This window comes from Urocampus carinirostris, chromosome 2 (genome assembly GCF_059441175.1).
Source record: "Urocampus carinirostris isolate Australia breed hairy pipefish chromosome 2, RoL_Ucar_1.0, whole genome shotgun sequence".
NCBI classification, from domain to species: domain Eukaryota; kingdom Metazoa; phylum Chordata; class Actinopteri; order Syngnathiformes; family Syngnathidae; genus Urocampus; species Urocampus carinirostris.
In genome coordinates, this window is record NC_142350.1 from 27,032,501 (window position 1) to 27,051,325 (window position 18,825).

Sequence of the window (18,825 nt, forward strand, 5' to 3'; positions counted from 1 at the left end):
CTGAAAAACGTATAGTAAGACTGATCTGCAACCTCAGTGGCACTGTTTAAATCTAGGCTTAAAACACTATTCTATAGCTTTAAAATGACCTATATTTCATGTTGACAATATCTGTGTATTGTTTGTCACTGCGTTATCTATTGCAGCCTGGTTACCCCCACCTCATGCGCGGTCCCTTCTCAAGGTTTCTTCATTTTCCTTACTTTGAGGTTTTTCCTTGCCCTCATGTAGGTTTTAGATCAGGGAGTGGTGTAATAAATGTCTGTAGTTTGCAATAATCTGGGGTCTATGCAGCCCTTTGAGACTCCTTGTGATTAAGGATTATACAAATAAACATGACTTGACTGTTTTCTATTAGTTCTATCTCTCTCTGTCGACAAGTCACTTTAATGAAGGCGCACCCAAAAAATGACTATTTGTTCTTTTTCTCGCTCTCTGTCTGCAATTAATTTTGAACGAAGGTACACACCCCTCTTTACCCAAAAAAAAACACTAAATCGTGCTCTCTCAATCAATACACTGGCTTTCATAAATGTTTGGGTCGTGGCTTGTAATTAGGGTGCGATAGTGGGTCCCAAAGTCAGCAGTTAAAAACCACTGCTACATCAGGTCTACACCATACACACAGGGCGCAACACATTATGGGACGTGCCACACATTTTGAAGAAAATACAAAACTTTTATTTGTGCCTTTTTATAGTTGCGAAACTACAGTTATTTGATTACTTAAGGGGTTCGTTCGAGACATTCGAGAATAAATACTGTGGGCAGTATAACAGATTGCAGTTATGCAAGAAAGCCCTGCTCAATGGCAGCATCAACTGCGTATACTGTATATCGGCTGGATTTGAGCCCTGCAGTCAGCATTTATAAAAGCCTGCAAATGCAGAGCTGAATAAGCTCTCTGTCGTCTTCTATCAGTTTTGCTATTCCGTGCGGTATGCTTTGAATTCAAAGAGCTCACTTTGAGTTGTGCTGATAAAATGATGAGGAATCTTGCACAACTCTCCGCTCCTGCGCCACCTGAGATTGTGGATCCATACGCTTTGGCTCCTGTAATGCTATTAGGTATACCCGTTTGGAGAGGCCCATTATTCTTCATTCCGTCTTCCCGTCGCGTCTGGCGGCAAGATGGCCACGAGCCAGACGCTAACCTTGTGACTCTCAGAGGTTCTGGCTCTCTAAAAAATGATTTCTGCGGGTGTGATTTGATGACCCTTCTGTGGATCCTTAGGTGGAGATGTATGGGTCGCAGCTTTAGGGCAGTGGTTCTCCAATAGTGGGGCGAGTCCACTAAATGAAAAAGAGACAAACAAAAGATAAAAAAATAGCATAAAAAGAAAAAGAGAGAAAAGAAGAAACTATAATAAATGAAAAAAAAAAAGTCTAAAAGCATAAGAGGAAAAAATGTAAAAAAAAAAAAAAAAGAGAAAAAAAAAAGCATAAAGGGCAAGAAAAAAGACAAGGCTCTGAAAAAGGAAACAATAGTTGAAAAAATAAAAGGAAGAAATAAAGAAAAAAGCAGGAAAAAAACACGTTTTTGGGGGTCGTTTTGTTCAGTAATAGTATAATGCTCGTGCCTTCCTGGAACTTATGTCTGGCAATGGCCATGGAATAAAGTGCAGACAAGAAGTGTTGCAAACCCTCTAGTGACCCCATTCTAATGACAGAAAATAATTAATAAGCACTGCTTTAGGACTAGGTGAGATAGCTCGGAAAACATCTACACACAACATTGCCGTCACACCCCAAAGATGGAGATTGTTAAAAGCATTGCTGGGATGTGATGTTCTTTTTTTTCCAGGGTTGGTACGGGGGCAAGAAATCCTCAAGAGTCCTTGAATTTTAATGTTGTGTTTTCAAGGATTAAAAGGTGGTTGAGTTTTGGGTTAAGTGTAAATGCTTGAAATTGTTTGTAAACAAGTTTGCTTAAAAATGGCACGTACTGCTTCCTTCTGGCTTCACTTGCCATTTCTTCTTCCCTCGTGACTAACGGCAGCTGTCATTAGCTTGTATGGCATGGTACTATGAAGCGTTTTTGCCCACCACTTGTCCCGCTCAGGAGGACAGGTGTATGCTACACCTAAATAGGTCACGATTAAAAGTGCCTTAGTGCAAAGATTACGTATAATTATAATTAAGTTCGAGTTTCCCAGTGGTCATGTGAAGAACTTCCTGCAACTGAAAATGTAAGCTACGTATTACTGTCATTTTTCCCAACACCTATATGAGGAAAGATTTGTCTAAAAATTATTTACACACATATTGTTCAGATCCACAAATATATTTGCGAATTAGTCAAGATCTAAAAATCATATGCCCTGATAAATGCTCACGCAAGATTTAACATTGTAAATGTAAATCACAGACATATTTGTGGATTTCCAAAATACATGATTTTAACCGGATGTCTGGAGGGGGGATTTCCACTTGTGTGGTTCCCTCTCAAGGTTTCCTATTTTCCTAATGCTGAGGTTTTTTAGGTTTCCTTGCCTGCATGTCCGTTTCAGATACTGTTATTGTGGTCTGTGTAGTCCTTTGAGACATTTTTTTAATAAGGGCCATAGAAATAAAAGTGGCTTGACTTTTTTTTTCAATGGGACTGAAGAAATTTGAAAATTGTCTTTAAAGAAACAATGTGTAATATGTGACCACTAGATGGCACTGCATTGTCTAATGTGAATGAAAACCAGTGCCACAGAAGCCCGTGTTAGCAGCAAGTTGTTGGCAGATAAACATGGCTGCGACCTTTGGTAGAGATTCCACTATGTGAAAAAAAAAACATGGATGTAAAACTTAACATTGGTATGGTAGTTCATGTATTTTTGCCCAGTATTCAAATCATGTAGGAGGCACTAAATATTAAACTGTCCCTTTAAATGCTTGAATTTGGCTAAGAAAAGGTTGCATGAACGCTGTTTTTTTCTCCATAGTTTTAATACCCTACCTTTTCTCGTCTATTTATCCAGTAACTGACCCGCGAATGGCCAGGAACCCCCGAGCAAGTAAGTTTTATCCTTATTTCTGTTTTTCAATTACTTTCCATGTCTTACCATTGCCTATTGACACTTTTTCCTGTTTTATTTTTAACTACCAGAGTCTGATACCTTGAACTTGGTGTGCTTTGATTTAAAATGTATGATTGAGTAGACTTTTCGCACTCTTTTTCCAAACCATTTTGAATCCATTTTAACCAGTAGTTTAGTGTGTGGTGTACCCTCAACATTCCCGTTTTCTTTATCGATTACATTTTTAAATATTTGTTTTAATTTTTTTAATCCGTAAAAAAAGTTTTTTTTTAAACAATATTGAGTATCGGTCATTTTCTACCTCCTCTCATTAGTAAGTTAAGGTCCATTAAACTGGAGAAGGATGGTAAATTATTTAGTACATTAATCCCTCGGGGTTGCATTCTCAAAAGAACCCGCCATAGTAAAAATCCACAGAATAGATATCTTTATTTATTTATTGAATATTCTATCATGCTTTGAAACCAAAGAACAAGCCCTATTTACAGGTGCAAGCATAAAAACTATAAGCGTAACTTACGTACTGTAACTTCTAAAGTAACGCTAAAGCAGAGGGTTGGAAAACAATAGCCCGATGGCCACATGCGGCCCCCCAGGCTCTTTCACCCGAGCCGCTAAACGAAAATGGTCGAATTATGATGACAATATATATAAAAGTAAATTAAGTACTACCAATAAAAATGGTTGCTCGGTGCCAACTCTGTCCCCATTGTGCCTTAGTGTGTCTAGAACAAAAATGATACTACAGAAATACTAAAAAATGAATACAACTACAGTGTTGAATTGAGGACTTAAGAATAGGGACCTAATATATTATTTTTTTTATTCTGAAAAGAAACAAAAACATAAAAACTCAAAAAAAAAATACTACATGAATACTACATATGACTAAAGAAATCCAAAATACGATTTAAATACTTCATAAACACTTCTGCTGAAATACAACAGAGCTACTCCTGCTGTAATATTACAGAAACACTACAGATAAAGTACAGAAGTTCTCCTATGGAAGTACTTTAAAAATACTACATAGATACTACAGAAATATAACCAAAATACTGCTATGGAAATTGTACAAAAATACTGTATTCATAGGGGAAAAATACTACAAAAGTAAAACTACAGTAATACTACAAAAAAACTACAAAATACTAAAAAATACAACGACAATAATCCTATAAAACCTAACATCAATTTTAGTGCGAGAAACGGGTAATGAATACATTACTTTGATTTGAATCAAAACCAAATTGATGAAACTCATCTATTTAAAAACAAGTATAACACGTAAAAACTTCAGGATGGGCTCCTTGGCAATTTTGTTTAACCCAATGCGGCCCCTGACTCCAAAATAATTGCCCACTTCTGCGCCAAAGGCCAAAGTTAGCCACCAAAGCAATGTTACTCACTAATGCGGTTAGCGTCCGTGTTGGGAAAATATACAGAACAGAATTGAGTAGGCTCAAAAGACAATATTTCAATGTTTTTAGATCACAATCTTATGTTCTCTTAATATCATTAAGTCGCTCACCCCCACTTCAACATCATGTTACAGATGAATGCTTCTTTCGCCTGGAGGCTGAAGAAACGGCGTCCGAATTTTCATCCCCAGGGTATCCCGAGACCTACCCCCCAAGTTCCCGCTGCCAGTGGCAAATCCGAGCTTCAGACAAAAACGTCATCTCAGTCAAGTTTCCTTTCTTCCATGTGGAGGATGATTGCTCCGATGACTTTGTCTCCATCTATGATTCTTTGAGTCCCGACGATTCTCAGGCCATTACTGAGTAAGTGACGAGCGTTTTTACTCATATTATCACTTTTTCATCAATCACGCTCTTGTTTGGCGGAATTTTTTATAGGTCTTAACGCATACTCGTCTGAATTTATTCAGTGCCACAACATCTAAATGTTTTTTTTTACTTTTTAATTTTATTAAATCGGGTTCGGCGCAGCTCATCAGTAGGTACCAAGCCTCTGGGAATGGCTTCAGTATGAAAAATCACCATTAGATGGCAGGGGTGGCTTTGATCAGATCTTCATCCACACATCAAAGAAGCCCTACTTCCAAGTCTTGCTTCCTGTATCCAGCGATTGACGTGTGTAGGCGTCCCTGTAAGGCAAAGACTCATTGCTGCCCGACCTCTGGAATTCTGCGACCCTGTCCACTTTCAAATCCTGACTCAAAACTCACCCCCATGTTTTATTTGATATTTATTACTTGCTTGTTATATTCTTCTTTTATTCTTGCTTTATTGTTTTTTTTTGTTACTATATATACAGTGACCTTGGGTGTCCTGAAAGGCGTTTCGAAGTACTATGTATTATTATTATTATTATTACTGTTATTATATGTATAGGAGTAATGAAGCAGTGTGGTCCCATTAGATGATTACTGTGCCAGGCAGTAGACCGCACACTAGAGATGAGATCAGGCCTAATAAACCTAGCCCAACCCAGCCCACGGGTATCAAAGCCTGAACCAGTCCAAACCGACCAATTAACCTGATTTGAGGGTCTGGGCCTTACCTTTACTGCACGGGCACTTAAATTCAATAATTTCCCAAAGCACACCTGATCTATGTCGCGGCACATCAGAGGTTAAAATAACCCTTTTCAGATATTGGAGCTCTCATAAATGCAAAGAAAAAGGCACCAAAGTGAAAGTTATGCATAAAATGCATACTTACACAAAAAGCCGCTTTTCTCAGTTTTCTTGGAAATGAGTATTTTCAAGAAACTTTGCAATGTTCAACAGTTATTTACTAAGCAATGGTAAAAGTTAGAAACATAATTTTTTTAATGCAAGATGACGGTTGAAGCTGTCTTTTGATATTCTTTTCATATGCCCTAAGCCTATATAGCTGCAGAACGACATTTTTGGTAGACCTTCACAAATGAGTTAAAATGGCTGTTAAAATGGAGTTTAAAAATTGGCTCTTCCCATCCATCCATCCATACCTTATCTGCACCGCTTATCCTCAGTAGGGTCACGGGAGTGCTGGAGCCCATCCCAAGCATCTTCAGGCAGTGGGCAGGAGACACCCTGAACTGGTTGCCAGCCAGTCTCAGGTCACACAGAGACAGACAACCATTCACTCGTTCATACACACCTGGGGAGAATTAACCTGACATGCATGTTTTTGGAATGTGGGAGGAAACACACCCAAGCACAGGGAGAACATGCAAACTCCACACAGGAAGGTTTGATCCCATAACCTCAGAACCGTGCCACACGCACGCTACCCACTGCGCTGCTGTGCTGCCGTGCTGCCCTGGCTCTTCTTATTTGAGGGAATTGTCTGGCATCGACTGAGTTGTTTTATTTATCCCTGAGGACCAGACGTAGGGGACCTACAGCGTTCTTGATGGACAACCCAGAGGAATCGCTTTGCGTTTGACTGAAATGTTGCACAGGGATTTAGGGATGAAAGCTGTTGGAGGTGGTTGAAAAATACGCTCCATTTCATTCCTTTCACAGGATTTGTGAGTACAACATTTTTCGGCCCTAAGCGTTTAGCGCCGCTTTTACTTTTAACTTTCTCAACCCGGGTGAAGATTGAGTTGACCTAGAAAACCCTCGGTTTGCAAATCTTCGAAGGGTGCCAACCTTAATCCCGCCAAAATGTTGTGTGTAATTTCACGTTGTCTGCCCGGGGGGGATTCAATTCTCAAACCGACTGGTCTTTGATTGCAACACAAGCTGAAACCGAAGGCAATACTCAAGCTCCATACGGGTGCTTGAAATGCTTAGAAATTCTTGGATTTCATGTTGTATTTTTGGGAATGAAAGAGTGCTTGTAAATGATTGAAATTGTTGTCATGTTTCTCAACAAAGTCTACTTAAAAAGGACGCTGACACTGCTCGGTGGCGGCTTCACCTTTCCATTGCATTTCTTCTTCCTTCCAGATTAACAACAGATGGCATTAGTTTGTACGGCTTTGTCATATAAAACGTCATCCCCCTACAGGGGTTTCCCAAGAGGACATGTGCCTGCTACATCTAAACAGGGCACTATAAAATGTGTATTAGTGTTAGGGTTATCTATGAATTATAGACATTTAATTTGAGGCATGCAATAAATGAAGGTAGTTTTTTCCAGTGGTAACTTGTAAAAGGAAGAACTTTCTGCAACTGAAAAACTAAGCTCAATTTACCAGCACCCACAAGGAGAGAGATTTGTATCAAAAATATTTTCCAATGTATTGTTCAAATCCACTAATATATTAGTGATTCACTCAAGACCAAAAACTCATGTCTTGATAAATGCACACGCAAGATTAGTAATCATATGTGTAAATCACAGATGTACAGTGGGTTGACCGTTTAAGGGGATCCAGGGGCATGCTCCGCTGGAATAAAACTTTGTACATTTTAACTTCAGATGCATCGATCTGGCGCATTATTGGAGTAAAATCAGGAAGCGAGATCTATGACAAATATGCAAATTTGCGTTTGCGATCTTTTTAAAAATTAAATATCTTGGTGATTTTGTTTTACTTTGCTTTTATATGTATTTCAAATATTATTTTTTTAATAATACAAATTTTGAAGAATCTGGCGAGATAAATTCCAACCTGGTGGCCCGCCAGAGACTTTCAATGGTATAGAAAACACTGGACGTATATGTGGGTCTTCTAAATACACGAATCACACCGAATTTTTTATCTGGACGGTACTTAAAATATTGGAAAACTGAAATTGGCTGTGAAAAAGGTGTACGATTACAGCGTTCTGAATCCACTACAGAAGAAATCATCGTAACGTTTTCAAAACTCTATTAAGTGATTGGTTTTATTCAAGGTGAGGGGGAGTTTTATGAGAGCCGTAATATAGTACTCCGTGAAGATGTTGTTTGAGTGGAGGTACGCAAGTACGCTTGCTCTCATCCCTGCACACTAAAACGCACACGCATCTCTAAACTTTTGATAACAGCCCCCACCCCCATTTGACTTTGAATCTCCTCCAAAGCAATCTCATCTCTCCTTGTTTATCTTTCTCCATCTAGCCTTGCTTATTTATTGATTTATTTTCAAATTAAATCATTTCAATCTTGTTTGTGACATTGATGTTTCGAGTGAAATGACTCAAAGCTTAATGCGAGGCCCTCAATATCTCCCTGCGCACCTTTTCACGTATATAGGGAATAAAAAGCGTGGAGCAATGGCTTGGTGCTAAAATTGCAAAGCGTCTCTCTTAATGCCGCTTGATTTTGCATGACATGAGCCGCAAATAATAATAAAAAAAGCTGCCCCTTCAAATGCCAGGTTTTTATCTGATTTGGTAAACCTTTTTGAGAGCAACACCTTGTACATCTAGACTGGCACCCTTCGTAAGTGTTCATTAAGGATCTACCGATATGGGTTTTTTAGGGCCGATTCAGATGATTATCATTTAAAGGAGGCTGGTAACCGATATTTGGAGCAGATATTTACTTGCTTTAAAACCTTATAAAAATAAAATAAAAAAAAGGCAAAAAGAATATAGAATATTTGTTATAAATATGAATAAAACTTTAAAGGCTTTCTAAAACCCTTTTTAGTAAATAGATTATAATTTCAACACAACTAACATGACTAATCTTTCATTTAAACCCAAAATTAGCACTGCAGGAAATAAAATTAGGCTAATCAGCAACTCGTATAAAGTTGCATTAAAAACGTAAATAGTTCCCTGATTTGTCTTTCCAATAAATACATAAAATGCCAATACAACTGACCTGATTAAAAATAATTCTGAACAAAAAGTCCACTAAAATTTCAACAGAGGCGGCGAATTGAAAAGTATGGGCACTCCTCTTTTGGAACCTGATTGACTAACTAATGTTATGGTAACAGCCAATCACTCAGCCTTCAACTTTAATATGCTTTTTGCACTCTCAATAAAATTACACATGCTTGATATAAAAACGTTCACTTTCCACCTGAACGTCTTCTTTAATCAACTACTTTTTCACTTAATCACAAACATGCTTTTCTACCAAAATTTCCCGTCATGACCCGACGCCCGCTTCCCGTGTCAGTATGCCAGAACAAGTACGAATAATAATGAGGTGCAAGCAGTGTTGTTTTGTAAAAATGTCGCAAAATACTGCAAACCAGGATACTGACGCATTTACCTTTGGTGCAGACGGCGCTGGGCAAAGAGAAGTGTGCTGTGTGCATATCTCTGACCACCCTTACCGCTCACTCAATCAAATTGCTTTTTGCTCTTGGCTGGCAGTTCTGCGTGTTTAAAGTTTTCTTTCGGGTTTTCATCATAATGTGTCTCAACAGTGAACCTAAAATTTGTATTAAGGTTCCATTCAAAGGATTCTTTAACAATGTACAGCCAAAATGGGGTCTGCTGGTGTGACACTTTGACTGTAAATTGTACTGTAGAGTGTGTTCTTTATATACTAGACAGAACATTTCAAACTATTAGCGATACGTCGCCTTTGCACTCACTTGACTCAATTCTGCGCTTATCTGAATTGGAACAAATAGATGAGATTTGCATGAGTATAATCTTATCTCCGTGCCATATGTACTCGCAAGTCAGAAGTTCCTAACCCCTGACCTAGAGACTCTCTTCTTTTTCTTTAAATGCACAGAGGGCTGGATTAAATCACTTAACAGGCAGGATTCTGTATGTTTGACATGCCTGCATTATGGAATTTTTGTTTTCGTGTCCCCAGGAAGTGTGGCCACAGACCCCCCTCCAATCCACTGGAGGTGGTGTCTTCTGGTAACATCATGCTTGTCAACCTTATTACTGACAGTATGGTGCAGCGGCCTGGCTTCCAGGCGTTGTACAGAGCCATCCCGAAATCTGAAGGTAAACAAGCCTTACCATTGTGGCATCTTGCAGTTCAGTATCCCTGCTGATGTCTGCCTAAACATTTAATGTGTATTTCTTTAGTCAGAACTTGTGGCGGCGTCCTCACTGCCAATACAGGGAGCTTCACGTCACCCCGCTACCCTAGTTTCTATCCTCCTGCTGTGGACTGCAAGTGGACTATCGAGGTTTGTGGGAATCCTGGTTCATACGGGTGCTTGAAATCTTATAAATGGTGTAATCTTAATGATTTGTATTTAAGGTCAGGAAAATGCTTGAATTCTGCGTGAAGTGCTCGAAATTCTTACCATTTGATGCTTCTTGGCAATCTGGCTCAACATAGTACTCATTAGACAAAGAAATAAAAAAATAAGAGAATATTGTTGGCTTAAAAATGACGACACTGGGCCAGCGCGCTGAGATTGCAGATTACTTTGGATGGTGTTGTCACATGAATTCTCATCGTCCTCTACGGTTGCATTAGAAAAAGTGCATAAGGACAAGTGAATCACACCCAGATTCCAGGAGGTTACAGATTAAATAAAGGATGACTCGAAAAATAAAAATGCAAGCCATGGTTACAACCTGAAACAAATCCAAACACACCATGCTGCAAAGTGTGCACAAAAGAGATCCAACTCTTCACAATGGGAGAGTCACAGCTTTCCAGTCAGGAAACTCTGAGATGACTCGCTTAACTAGGATTTTTTGCTAACGATTAGCTACATGCTACACCTAAAAGGGCACTGTGAAATGTGTATTAGTGCAAGGTTTATGTATCATTAAGGGACATTTATTAAGGGCCATGTAAAAAAAACAAGGTAGCGTTTCCCAGTGATTAATTGTAATAGGAAAAACTTCATGCAACTAAAAATGTAAGCTAGAAATTGTATCCATGAGGAGAGATACGTCTCAAACATATTTACACATGTATCGCGATCCAACAATATTTATATTACTCAAGATCTAGAAATCCTACAGTATTTCTTGATAACTGCACACACAAGATTAAAAATCGAATTTGTCAATCGCAGATGTGTTTGTGGCTCTGCAGAATACATGATTTACACCAGATTTTTTTCTTTTCACTGGCATCATTGACATGCACTACTGTTATTATGGCAACATCCAGCTACTTTTTTTTTAATTTATCAGGACTCATACAATATGATACTTGGAGATACAAATAGGGCTACAACAATTGCTTCTGGATGTTGTCCCAAGGTGCTTAAAATTATCTACATTGGCATAATGTGACATACAAAACTTGCCAAAATCTATTATGAGATCACTCCAAAATATTGAAGCAAAAGCAGGCTGCCAATCAGTGAAAATATGTGCACCTCATAGTTATGTAATCTCTTTCTCTGTCTCTTTCTCTCTTGCTCTTGCTCTCTCTTTCTCTCTCTCTCGCTCTCTTTTTCTCTCTTTCTCTCTCTAGCTCTTTTTCTCTCTCTCTCTCTCTCTTTTTCTCTCTCTCTCTCTATATCATACAAAGATGCAGGATGGCTACTATGGAAGTAGTAATGATTTTCCTCATGCTGAGGTTTTTGAGTTTTTCGTTGCCCTCATGTAGGTTTTAGATCAGGGGATGGTGTAATAATAGTCTGTAGTTTGCATTAGTCTGTGGTCTGTGCAGCCCTTTGAGACTCCTTGAGATAAAGGGCATCACAAATAAACTTGACTTGACTTTTTAATGGTTTAAATGGCAATTTGGCCTAGAACGTGCTTGAAAAAGTGCTTGAATTTGGCTATGAAAAAGGTGTACAAACCCTGGAGAATGACTCACCCCCGCCGCCCCGAAACATTGCTGCCTCCTCCATCAGCCTGCCAAAAGAGAAATGCTGAGGCTTCATTTTCCAAGCCAGGCTGTTCAGTATCTTCTCCATCTTCATCTGTCAGGCAGCTGCGGATGAAGCTGAGCCGCGGCTCATGTGTATCCGCTTTCAAGCGTCAGAAGCTGCACGTCCTCGTGTGCGGATCTAGGTGGTAAATAAGCTTGTAATGACACAAACTCCTCTCGTCTTTGCTCTAGGCCGGCGCTGGGCAGAAGGTGCGTGTGAGGTTCACCCTCTTTCGTATGAAAGAGCCTGGAGTGGATGTTCGTGTGTGCCACAAAGATTACGTACAAGTCATGGGAAAAAAGTATGATTTAAGTCTCTACCGTGTGTTTTAATTCAACGAGAAAATATCAGTGGCTAATCTAAGGATGCAATGCGTTCATATTTGAAACTTTAACCAAGTCAACAATATGTCAGGGTTCGTACGGGTGCTTGAAATCCTCAAAAATGCTTAAATTTTGGGTGAAGTGCTTGAAAATGCTTAAAATTATCTACATTGCTATGTTTTTTAGCAGTCTGTCTCTATAAACCACACAATAAATGAAGATTTCATTTTTTCAAATTGCGTGAAAATGACGCAGACGCGTCTGCCCTAGTGGCTTGTCACCGCACCCTACTGGTTGCACCCAAGAAGACAGCTCTATTTAGAAAACCGTCTTTTTTTGGCTGGGCTCACTTTTTAATGATGATATATTATAAAATATAATGCAAACAAATTATTTAGTAATTAGTAATTGCAAATGTTTTGCAGAGGATTTCTGCAAAAATCATGAAATAAAGATGCAAATAATCAAAGATCTACAAAAAATATTTTTAAATACAAAAACATTTTAACTTTTTACTCACTGAACTGATTTTAAAGTGTAAAAAAAATCCCTGCAAATGAAAAACAATAAAAAAGAATAGAAAATATTAACCCTTTAGAGCTGTGAATGATAAAATGCAAAAAAAAGAAAGATTTGAAATTATATTTTAATCAATTTACACAGATATTCTGGAAAACACGGAAAAAAAACCTAAAATTAAAAAGAGTTAAAACAACAAGCGAAAGATCGGCAGCCTCTAATATTGAAAGACTGAATGCACTCTGCTTTGGGGCAATACATACCATTAAATGAGTCCACAAATGGCTAATTCTTTCTGCTTATTATACATACAGTACTTTCTTTCTGTCCTCTATATTGAACTCCATTTTTACCCACAACTTTTGGAGCCATTTCTGTGTTTGTAAGTGTGACGTAGACAATCTGCACGAGTATTGTTGAAATGGCAGAATTCACGTTAGTTTGCAGCAGCCGATTGACACAAAAAAGATCAGATCATAGATGAGAACATCTTATAATAGCACAAAGTATTTGCCCGCCGAAAGATTATTTTTGTCATCTAAGTCATAAGAAAAAAAAAACGCTCCTTTGATAGGCGCTTTATTTCTCCTTTTTGTAGGTAATGGGGATTTTTTTTTTAAATGGCCTTAAAAGTGCTTGAAAGATGCTTGAATTTGGCCAAGAAAAAGGTGTACAAACCGTGAATCATGTTAAATCTTCTCATTAACGAAATTGTAATAAATCTAAAGTTCCAGTAACAAATTATGCCTCGTTTCGAGTGTTACTGACAAAACAAAACTTTTAATTATACCATCATTGCTTTTTGCTGCAGGTATTGCGGGGAGCTGTCTGCTTTGGCTCTGACCAGCAACACAAACACTTTAGATGTGACCTTCCACTCGGATGAGTCATATACAGACAAAGGCTTCAGCGCGGAATACAGTGCCTACGATCCCGAAAATCGTGAGTTAAGTGCTTTCAGAGAGCGAAGAGATATGCCCACTGCCTTGCTTGCAGACCAGACAAAAGCCTTCCATTGTGGCGTCTGACTTTCAAACCATGAAGTGACAAAAGGGGTGGGCAAACCTTTTGAATCACTGGCAGCATTTGTTTAAAAATATTTGCATGAGGGCCAGGCCTGAGGGAAAAGAAATGGCTGATAGATGTTTTTAATTTTTTGTATTTGCTGATAGAGATTCGTAAATCCGATACCTCTGCAATACATGAGCAAAAAGGATGTGATATTATGAGCCAATCAATTTGATCCCCATTGCATTTTCCTGTACATGGTATGTTTTATTGTATACAGACGCTCCCCGACTTACGTACGTTCGACTTTCGGATTCCGGCAGATACGATCATTTTTTTCGGGATTTCGAACAATATCCGGACATTGCTGTAAGTTAGATTTTGTATTGTGTGCACTGTTTTCTAAGTAGAGGACAGTACTGTAGTGCTTCTTTCCACCGCTACCAGCGTGTGGCGTTGTGAAAGGTCACCCACCATCCACACCGAAGAAAAAATCCGGCTTCTACTTCCTAGTTTGTGTGTAATCATAACAACGTAAACTATATCGCTAGTGCTCGAAGAACTGTGACATTTTTTGGTTTATAGCTCGTTTATCTATTCAATATGGTTAGAGTAAAGTGTAAGGAAGAGGTGAGTCGTTTCTTTTGAAACGAAAGTTGAATGAGAAAGCTGGATGGGTTTGAGAAAACGGTCAGAATGTTTTTTTGGCCACTATTTACCACAGAGGAGGACCTCTTGAAGCGCATCTTCCAAAAGTATGTTAAACTCAACTTTATTGATCTATATAGAGCATATTATTTTATGAAATGTTTATTTTTTAGTACAAAACAATACAGATTACTTATACAAGCCTTAAACATACTTATAAAAACCTTAAACATACATTCCATATAAAATATAGCACTGAAGCAACTAATGAACAAATTCAACTTACAAACGATTGTCCGAAACCCAACTCGATCGTAGGTCAGGCAGCGTCTGTATTTGTTTATAAAGGGACCATTTCATCCTATGCGCTAAACAAATGGACATATAATTGCACACCTCAATGGAAAAGATCAGCAAAGTGACAGTTGTAAGCATTTCACCCCCACCCTTTTCAGTTGTCCTTTCTCTGATCTATTCCATTCCAGCTTGCCCCAACAAGTTTGCCTGCGCATCGGGTATTTGCATCGCTAGAGAACTCAAGTGCGACGGCTGGAACGACTGCGGCGATATGAGCGACGAGATGAAGTGCAGTACGTTTCCCCGCATAGCCGTCGTTTGTTTCAAAGATTTTCTCAAAGGTCATCAATGCCTGAAGGAAGAGAGGAAATACCCTGTGATTTTTCCCTGCTCTTGATCTTGTGTGAATATCAGTTAGTGAAGTAGTACACAAGCACTTGTCTGCTACTTTTGATGGGGATGAAGAGTTCATACAGGTGCTTAATCTTTAAAAATGCTAGAATTTTAATATTGTGTTTTCAAGGTCAGGAAAATGCTTACATTTTGAATATAGTGCTTGAAAATGCTTGAAATTGTTTCCATTGACATGTTTCATGACAGTCCAAATCCATAGACCATGCAAAAAATGAAGATTAAAAAAAAAAATGCGTAGAAATGACACTAATGGGGGGCTCCTCATTATCAATTTGGCGTGTGAAGCGTCACTTTCCCCTACCGGTGGCATCCAAAAATTAATTCCAGCTCTTTTTTTCTGCTTGTCTCACTTTCGGCTCCCAAAGCGTTCCTCAGCTTTTTGTTTTTGTTTTTTTCGTGATATATTATCAATAATAATAAAAAATGATGCGCCGAATTATTTAATGATGTATTTGAAAATGTGCATATTTTTTTCTATAATGGCAATACAGTGAACTTTTATTCAAAAGTTCAAGTTCTTTCTTATAAGTAACTTGGAAATCAAGTAATGATCCCTATAAAATGCAACATCTCAAAATAGCACAAAGAATGTGCTAGTAGCAGGATGGCAACTTTATTTTACTCATTAGGGCCAACAAAAAGTAAACGTTCTTTTGGAGTTCTCACTTTGAAGATACTGGAAAAAAGAAAAAAATGAACTTGAAATTGCTTAAAGTGCTTGAACTTGGCTATGAAAAAGGTTTATGAACCCTGAGAATGGAATAGAACGCCTTTATTGTCATTACACAAAGTGTCAAGGAATTCATAGCTGCCCGGTATAGTGCAAATATTTACATACAATTTAAAATATCAATTTAAAAGCAACATATAATTTGAAATGTAATATAATTTAAAATTAGTGCAATTACCAATATCTTAAGAAAAATATATTTACACAACACTGGATGAGACGCAATATAAAAACCCAGTTGGCAGCAACTCTGATACCAGCATTCAATAATAAATATTGTTTGTTTATAGGTTGTCAATGATCTTTTGTGCAGTGTTAGTCACCCTCTGCAGCCTCTCCCTGTCTGCTAATCTACAGCTTGATTGAGACATGGACACTGCGTAGGTCAGCAGGCTTTTTATAGTGGAGCGGTGGAAAGTCACTAGCAGGCTTGTGCTCAGTGGTTCCTTTGTGAGCACACTCTGGAAGTGTAGGTGCTGCTGGGCCTTTCTTTACCAAGGCTGTCGTGTTGGTTGTCCACGATAAGTCTGCAGAGAAATGCACCCCCAGGAATTTTAACTGCTGAACTCGCTCCACACATTCACCGTTGATGCACTGGGGCGCGGCGGTTGCACTGTTTCTCTGAAAGTCCAGGTTCAGTTACTTCATCTTTGAGATGTTAAGTGCTAAGTTGTTGGTTGCACACCACCTCTCAGGACCTCATCCTTGTAGGCCTCCTCGTTTTTCCCTGTTATTCTCCTACTGTTAGACCAGTAGTTCTCAACTGGTGGATCGGGACCTTAAAGTGGGTGGCTAATTCGTTGTCAGGTAAAATACTGCTAAAAAGCAAAAATTGCAAGGTAGTGTTTCTCAATTCTCAATTACTTTCTGTCACTCCCCCCATTCCCCCCCCTCGAAAGAAAAAATCCTCTTGCGCCTCCCCAAAAAATCTCTCCCTATCCGGGTTAATTATTTTTTCATGGGGTCACTTGAGGACCTGCTCCACTTACTATCTCCTATCTTCGTACTCTACGCTTATACTCTGTTCTATATGCACGGCGGGGAGGTTAAATGTAAGAACTTGAAAAAGTGTATCCCGCGTCTGGAGCTGGGGTCCAGCACGACTTGGCGCTCGCCTCCCAAGCCTATATGCCAGAAGAGGTGTGACATTAGTCTTAAATTTAATTGGACGCGGTGTTAAAACGTTCGGAAAAATCCTGGGGCAACCTCGTTATTGTGATTTGTTAGGAAAGCTCACCAATGTGGTCATAAATTTCAACCATTCCTTTGTTTACCTTCCCCGAACACCTAAAGCGTGACTTCGTGTTTCCACAGAGTGCGACAAAGACCAGTTTAGTTGCCGCAACGGTTTGTGCAAACCTAAACTGTGGGTGTGCGATGGCGTCAACGACTGCGGGGACGGCAGCGACGAGGAAAGTTGCAGTAAGTCGACATAAACCCTCTCGACTTGGTTTTGCCGCGAAAACATGATGCCTCCGCCTTGGAAACTCAGGTTGCCGGGAGAACGAGTGGCGCTGCGGCGACGGCGTTTGCTTGCCACAGGACGTCATTTGCGACGCAAGAATGGACTGCTCAGACGGAAGCGACGAGGCTTCATGTGAAGCATGTAAGCGCAGAATAATCATTCCCTACCAGTTCAGCAGAGGTAACCCCTTAATGTTCACTGGCGGGCTGTCAGACTGTTGAGGGCGGCAGTGGCTCAGGAGGTAGAGCGATCGTTTTAGGATTAAGGGATCCCAGTTCGAATCCCGGCTTGTCCGTGTTACTTGTCGAAGTGTCCTTGGGTAAGACACTGAACCCCCAATACCCCCAATAAGCAGGTTAGTGCCTTACATGGCTGCACAGATCACGGCCGCTATTGGGAAATGTGAAGCACGATGTAAAGCGCTTTGGGAAGTCATTGACTTGAAAAGCGCTATATAAATGCAGATCATTTCATTACATTTCATTTGATGAAAAAAAGCATCGTTGAAGGTTGTAATCCGTTTGTTTACAAAAGAACAGACTCGTAAAATTATTTTCAATATGGCCATTGGCCTCTGAACTTTGGATCCGACACCAATCTCGGACAATAGCAGGCTCTTTTTCACGGTCATTATGTGGGCTGATGAACCAATAAGGGCCCGTTTGATAAAAAGGAGATCGCTTCCTTTAGCTTTGATTATCTTCGGCCTGTAGTACCCGATTAAAATTATGATCGACACATTGGTTAGCCAATGAAATCTGAAAAGAATGATATACGGATATACACTGTGTATTCAAATATAACCCCAAAATAAAAGTGCGTCACGGAACTCATGATTCATTTTCACGCACAATCATTGATTGACTTCTGTAAAGAGAGGTGAAACATTTACAACTCTTTCAAAATGTCTAAAAAAATGGCCAAAGTAAATTACACGGTTGCAAAACTTAACGGGCTGTAAACGGGTAGTCAGAAAATGGCCACTTTTGGAAACGCCGTCACCAATTGCAATGAAAAAAACCCTATTCCTTGTCTCAAAGTACCGTGCTCGAATCTTAAGGACTTACTGCCGATGTGGATTTTGACCCATTTTGTGACAAACGGCCTTAACATCTTCCTGTCGACTCCTAAAAAATCCATAAATGGTGGAAACTTACTCTAAATGATATTACGTTTTCCTGCTTATTGTGGCTTAGGAGGTAATACAGGTTATTCATTTTAGTAAAAAACTTTGCTGTATTTTTAATTTTAATTATATTTCTTATCTGTTTTTTCAAGTTTTACTGTATTTTTTTTCTTAAATAATACAAATGAAACTCAAAATGAGCAACAATTATCTGCCATCCATCCATCCATCCATCCATTGTCTTCCGCTTATCCGAGGTCGGGTCGCGGGGGCAGCAGCGTTAAAAGGGTTAAGTTAAAAGTTAAAAGTTAAAAATTATCTGCCAGTGGAACCAAAAACTTTTAACTAAATTCAGACTTTCATGATTTTGTTGTTTTTAATAAGAAAGTAAGTATTTGAATTAGCTAAATTATGTGCAATATTTTAAAATCTATTAAACTGAGTTACCATTTTTATTCGTGTATAAACCGCCCCCCTACTTTTTAAATACAAAATCAGTTACACGTTTTCTGAGCTAAAACTAAGCATTGTAAGTGACATTGTTGTATATGCGCGGCCATGATTAAAATAATTCATTGAGAATGTAAACTATGAACACAATACCAACA

General features: G+C 38.9%; 1 protein-coding gene across 1 annotated transcript in view; it reads left to right on the forward strand.

The window, feature by feature from the left end:
• st14 (ST14 transmembrane serine protease matriptase) overlaps positions 1-18,825 on the forward strand; it is a 45,241-nt gene that overhangs the window by 14,673 nt on the left and 11,743 nt on the right. The window contains exons 6-14 of the mRNA XM_088326082.1: positions 2,970-3,005; positions 4,585-4,813; positions 9,704-9,843; positions 9,928-10,031; positions 11,879-11,988; positions 13,341-13,471; positions 14,671-14,775; positions 16,941-17,048; positions 17,119-17,232. Coding sequence (XP_088182208.1) covers positions 2,970-3,005; positions 4,585-4,813; positions 9,704-9,843; positions 9,928-10,031; positions 11,879-11,988; positions 13,341-13,471; positions 14,671-14,775; positions 16,941-17,048; positions 17,119-17,232 — 1,077 coding nt within the window. The remainder of the gene's footprint in view (positions 1-2,969; positions 3,006-4,584; positions 4,814-9,703; positions 9,844-9,927; positions 10,032-11,878; positions 11,989-13,340; positions 13,472-14,670; positions 14,776-16,940; positions 17,049-17,118; positions 17,233-18,825) is intronic.